Source organism: Athene cunicularia (assembly GCF_003259725.1).
Source record: "Athene cunicularia isolate RWA chromosome Z unlocalized genomic scaffold, athCun1 chrZ_part1, whole genome shotgun sequence".
NCBI classification, from domain to species: Eukaryota; Metazoa; Chordata; class Aves; order Strigiformes; family Strigidae; genus Athene; species Athene cunicularia.
This window is the reverse complement of record NW_020799142.1, coordinates 8217733-8223771: the sequence shown is the minus strand read 5'-3', so window position 1 is coordinate 8223771 and position 6039 is coordinate 8217733. Positions and strand designations below refer to the sequence as shown.

Genomic DNA, 6039 nt, shown 5'->3' with positions numbered 1-6039 from the left:
CGGTGCCGGCCCCCGCTCCGCCCCGCCGCCCTGCCCGTCTAGCGGCAGCCGGGCCGCCGCGCCGCGCAGTTGAGCGCTGGGCCGCGGAGCGCCATGGCGGAGGATTTGAGGTTTGACGGGCGGGCGGTGCTGGTGACCGGCGCCGGCGGAGGTGAGCAGCGGTGTCCCGTCCCAGGGTGCGGTGTGGCGGGAGTTTCGTCCCCTTCAGGAGGCGGATGGGTCCGTGATGAGGCTTCCCGCGGGAGGCCGGGCGAGACGGACTCCCTGTAGCTGCCGCTGCCCGCGGCTCTGACAGGTGTCTCCCTCTTCTCCAGTGGCAGCCGGGGACGCCTGTGAGGGCTCCACTCGTTAAAAATGTACTTTTTCCCTTCAGAAGAGAGAGGTGTGGCGGCGGGAAGAAGGCGCGGCGCCTGTGGGGGAGGCCGGGCTCCAGGGCGGCCCTGTCAGGTGCCGGCCATCGCCCGTCGGGGCCTCCGTGACAGTGCCAAGGCTGTACAGGGGTTACCGCCGTCTTCCCTGCTGTGCTTTGCAGCTACTGCAGTTTGATCTAAGCCACAGTACTGCTGATAGCTAGCATGTTAGTACTGCCTCCAAATGCGAGGTTGCCGTTCTTTAAATACACAGGATGACTAACTACTTCAGTTAGTAATGGATGTGCTGCTCCACGTACGGTTTTGGTATCCTAGTTCCTTCCAGTTTCGCCTTGGATCTAGTGATTGATGCTTGTAATGTGTGTGGTCTGAAACAGTGCTGTTTCAGCTGGGGTTTAATATGGCCAGAGCTGCTGCAGAAAACAGCCTCTCAGCTGCTGCCTTCCCAGACCTCCTCCGGGAAGGCAGTCTGAAGGCGAGAGGGCAGCAGAGACATGAAGGAGGGGTGCGGAGAGATTTTCTTAAACAGCAGGGCTGGCCTGTGCTGTTAATGGGCTGCGGGCCTGGCCTCTCTAGGGGAGCTGGTTCTGCAGTGGAATGCTTGGTTCTGCCAGGAAATGTTTTTTATTTGTTGCTGTGGTGTCGATTGGTTGGGTTTTGGTTTGTTTTCCTTTTTTTTTTTTTTTTTCTTTCTTTTCCTGAATGGATGCTTTGACCTTTTCCTACTTTGGTACTTCCAGCGAAGATAAGAACTTTGAGCATGGGTAATAGAGGGGCAAAGTTTGTAGTTGTGATGAGCTTCTAAGGGAGCTTGTTCTGCCCTCCTCTAAGAAGTGTCTGCCTTCCCACAGTGACGTTTTGTTCTTTTTTTGGTGCAGCTGCACATAGCCAGAGGAGTCATTCTGAGGGCATAGATTATGTGATATTTTACAGAGAAGGACCAAGAGTATTTGATTTTGTGGAAAGTGCTCAACAGTCCTCTCACGTCAGCTGAAGGTGACAAACCTGAGAATAATTGAGGCCAGATCTCTGTATGGTGCTTCTCAGCCTTTACCAGATCTGTACTTACGTTCTTTTCTCAATATAAAAATGAGTCTTACTGAAAAACAGGTTAAGACTTTAGGTAATAGCAAAACAAAGACACTTTGGTAATAACAAAGCTTCTAAAAAGTTCTGCATGGAGGAAAAATTGGTTATTATAAGTGTTGGTACAGTGACCCTTCTGCTTCTAGTAGGCTGCTTGAAAATGTTTTGTGAAATGAGAAAATTATCATTGAATGTTTCATTTCACAGTAGTTTTTTGGTAAGTGGTTGATTAAGCAAAGATAAAGGGAAGCCCTATTAACTTCAGATTAGTTGGGTTTTTGCCTTTGTTTAGTTGGCAGCACTGTAGTCAGATTGTACTGCTAATAGCATTGTTTGTCAACATTGATTTTTTAATTGGTTGCCGGTGAACAGATCAGAGCTGGGGATTTGTCTGAAACATATGGTTCACTAGTTTGTTTTAAAATGAAACCTGTTTTCACATACACAGGCATCCAAAAATACAGTAGTTTCTTTTCTCTGTGAGCAAATCCCTTGTGAAGTGTTGTTCCTGCCTGTTAGGCAGCACTGTCGTTGTTTATGCAAGTCAAGCTAATTTTTTTTTTTTAAGATTAGTTTTGATTCTTAAGCCTTCAGTCCTTGATTGCCAGTTGAGAATACTCGCACATATAACATGGTCTGGGTTTTGTGCACTTCTCACTGTGTGGCTTTTCAAAACAAAAATTTTCTTGGCTTTGGGTTACATCAGGTGGTGGACGTATGTGCACCTCACATGTGATAGTTTCCACTGCAGAGGCTCATAGGAATCTTAATGAAAATTCCTATTTAGTGGGTTTAGATTAGTGCGTTTCAAAACAGTCTAAACAGTTCTGATTTTTTTTTTCTCCCCATTTTTTCTTTTGAGAGCTAACTTTGAATGTTTTGGTGAGGAGCAAAGAGATACTCTTGCTCTCAGAAACATTTTTCTGACCATCTTCTGGTCATTCAAATCTCAGGGTTTTTTTGAATAAAAAAAGGATCATTATCATTGATTTCTGTAACTTTTGACTGGTACAGTGGATAATATTTCTGTAAATCATTTGTTGTGACAAAAAAGTAATCTATAACAGACCTGGAATTTAAGCCAGAGTAAAGGTGTGAGAGTCTTGCTTTTGTATGTGAGGAAAAAATGAGAGTCTTCTGTTATGGTAGGTGAACTATGGATTCATATGGTTAACTGTGATATTAAGTGATCCTTGGTATCCAAATAATTGGAGGGCTTTTGTCAGTACATCTTCAGTCACAGTTTAATTTTGCTCAGTATCTTCTTGAAATCTTAAAGACTGACTTTAACCAGGGAAGTATGTTATTCACTTAGAATGTAATTAATTAACTTGAAACATCCCCTCCTTCTACAAGGCTACAAGATATTAGACTTTCTGCCTTACAAACATACTTTTCCATCACAGGCACAAACTAGGCAGCTGACAGCTTTCCCTGATGGTTCTGTTGAGTGCAGTAACAAAGAGTAAGCATAGGTTGTTTTTTTTTTTTCTCTTGACTGGAGGTTTTGTCTACTATTTATCTGTATGTGCTTACTTTTATGTTATGTACTTGTGTGAAACTTAACTCCTGGCGAAATAGTTATAGACTTTGAACCTTCAAGATGTTTGCATTGGTTGATTTGGTGCATTTTTATTCATGCAGTTCATTTTTGTGTAGCTTTTTCTCTGAAATGTGATCCAGGAGACAAATTGACTTTTTTTTTTATTTTATTTTTTTTAAACTAGGTTTGGGCAGAGCATATGCTCTGGCTTTTGCTGAAAGAGGAGCTTCGGTCGTTGGTAAGTTTTATGTTAACTTATCCAGACAATAACCTTTGCCTTTTCACATTGCTTGCATTCAACAGTCCATGCCCTTTTAGACAGTAACCTTTGTTGTTTAATGGTTTTCTGTCTTATCTTTTGCTATTTAGATTTTGCTTCTAAGCTTTATTTTCTTATGAAACAAAGTGCCCAAGGTTGTCCAAGAGCTTATCTTTGCTGGAAAGCCAATTTGAATCAGATAATTTCCCAGGCTTGACTTCCATCCATCCATACTAATTTCTACTGTGAGCTATGGCCAGAGAATGTGCTCTTAGGTGTGTACTGTTCAGAAACTTTTAGTATGACAGTTTGAAAATGTGAATATGTTATCTTCCAGTACCTCCTCCCAGGAAAGATGTTATTACTGGAATGTAATGCAGTATCAGTAGCCCCCAGAAAACACAGAATGTGCTGACCAGTGTGACCCAAGTGGAAATCTCCCATTTCTTATCACCCAAAGGCTGCCTGCTACGTCCTTTTGTGTTTTGTCTGTTTCATGCTTCTCATCAGAAAAAGTTGAAAGCAAGAGGAAGGAAATGCTTTGGTTTTGTATTGCAACCTATATTAAGTCCAAACTCAACTATTTTTTGCTTTTCAGTTTACCTGAAGGCTCGTACATGTTGCTGTATTAATTTAGACTCTATCTTTTGAGTCATCTCTCCTGATTTGTATATATTTGTATTTCTGTTTGTATTGTGGGATGGTATTGAAGTTCATGAGTGGATTTCCTTTGTAAACCAAACTGGAATATGCAATTTTTGCAGGGCAGCTAAATTGTTCCATATCAGTGTTTGGTATGTGGCACCAGGCTACAGCAATAAGTGAGCTGGTTTGTTTTTTAAAAAACATGTACTATAGATGTCAGTTCCTTAGCATCGACTTTTTCACTCTACAGATTGGCTTCTGCTGCTCTGCACCACTTGCTGATAATGCAGTCATAGCCTTAGAGGAATTCTCTCTGGTTCAGGTGATAATTGTGCTCTGTGACAGCTGCCACAGTCTGGCTCCTTTCTACTGGTTATTTTCAATGGGAAAATATGATGTAAAACTTGAGTTTAAAATAATGTTATTTATCTGTTGTTTTGTTTTTTAAGTTGCTCTCTTCCCACTCGTGGTAAGTTACTTTATCATTTTCAGAGCCTAGAATAGCTCTTTTCTGTCTTGCACGTTCATCTTTGTTTCAACACTGTTAGTGCTTGTACTCAGACAAAGGTACTTCGCTGCCTCTGGAAATTTTCCCAAATATAATTAAGTTTTTGTCAACAAATTACTATTGAAGTGAAGGATAAACTATATAAGCATGTCTTTGGCAGACAGTTGTAATGTCTTACCAAGACTAACTGAATCACAGAATCATCTAGCTTGGGAAAGACCTTGAAGATCATCTAGTCCAACCATTAACCTCACACTGACAGTGCCCAACTACACCATATCCCTCAGTGCTATGTCAACCTGACTCTTCAAATGTTTCTGTAGAAATGTTCTACCTCAAAATTGTCCACTCTTTTCCAGAACAGACTAGAAATCCTAGTGCTGTTTCTGATTTGCTTTTCTTTAGCATTGTGTTTAAGACCTTGGATGTTGCAGATGAGCAGTTTGCCCATGTTACCTCTTCTAGTGTTTCACTACACTTGGAAACTTTACCCAGTGCCTCACCTGAATTATGCTAGCTTCATGTTTAAACAGTTAGGTATTGCTCTATTTAGCTTGGAGACTTTGTCTCCTTTCTTTTTTTCATTAGTCTGTTAATGTACTTGAACATACCATCATGTTCTGACTTAATTCTTCCTGCTTCAGGTTAGGTGGTTCTTGGTTTTGGTTTGGTTTGTTGTTTTTTGTTTTCCCCCTATTCTTCACATAGCTCACTTCTGAGCTTTGGCATTTTCATTTATTCATATGGGTTTTCTGCAGTGCTTCTGCATTTCTCTTGAATACTGCACACGAAGTTAATACAGGATTCCCATTGAGACTTTCTTGTCTGAGTAATAGAGAACAATTTTGTCATGTGTCCTGCAAGCTATGCTCCTCTTTACATGGATAGTTTAAAAAAAAAAAAAAAAAAAAAAAAAAAAAAAGGCTTTATCACAAAAAGGGTTTATTTCCTTTTGTGATGATATTACTTAGAGTTGTTTATCATCAGGAGCAGCAAGAATATATTGCATATTTTCTGTATTTCACTATGAATAGCTTCTTGAAGACTTTAGAAAGTTAAAAGGCACAGAGCTGGAGTTCCATAGCAAAAGACTGTTCAGCAAAATACTAATGTCACATATAAATCAATTCTTGTTTTCCTTACAATTTCATTTTGCACCCATTTAAACATACAATTTTTAAAAATTCTTTGTGCAAGTATAATGTGTGTATGGATATTTTTTGGGGTGGTTTTGTTCCCATGATGAATTCAGTGAAACTGGGGGGTGCGCAAATGCAGCAGTGCAGCGAACTGTGGTGATGATACAGTGCAGCTGCCATTAACGATGCGTGCCCCAGTACAGAATGCAGCCTGGTAACAAAGCAGTGCTCTGTGTCAGATGGCCCTCTTATCCCACAGGAACAGAGTGTGAAGCTCCAGAGGAGGCTTTTCTCCCTTTGTTCAGACCGCTTGATTTGTTCTATAGTGAAGTTTACTAGTAACATTTTAGCTACTCTCTTAAACAGGAACAAAGTCTTCTCAGTGTTGTTTAGGTTCATGCAGTAGCTGTAGCAGTTTGACAGGAGGCCAGAATTAATCACCCGTGATTGGTATGTAGTCTTGATCTTAATCTCTGAACTACAGTAAC

General features: G+C 41.1%; 1 protein-coding gene across 1 annotated transcript in view; it reads left to right on the top strand.

Annotated features, from left to right (window-relative positions):
* Nucleotides 1-19: 19 nt before the first annotated feature.
* Nucleotides 20-6039, top strand: part of HSD17B4 (hydroxysteroid 17-beta dehydrogenase 4) — a 67045-nt gene continuing 61025 nt past the window's right edge. The window contains exons 1-2 of the mRNA XM_026865581.1: nt 20-151; nt 3185-3238. Of these exons, the coding sequence (XP_026721382.1) occupies nt 94-151; nt 3185-3238 (112 nt within the window). The 5' untranslated portion in view covers nt 20-93. The remainder of the gene's footprint in view (nt 152-3184; nt 3239-6039) is intronic.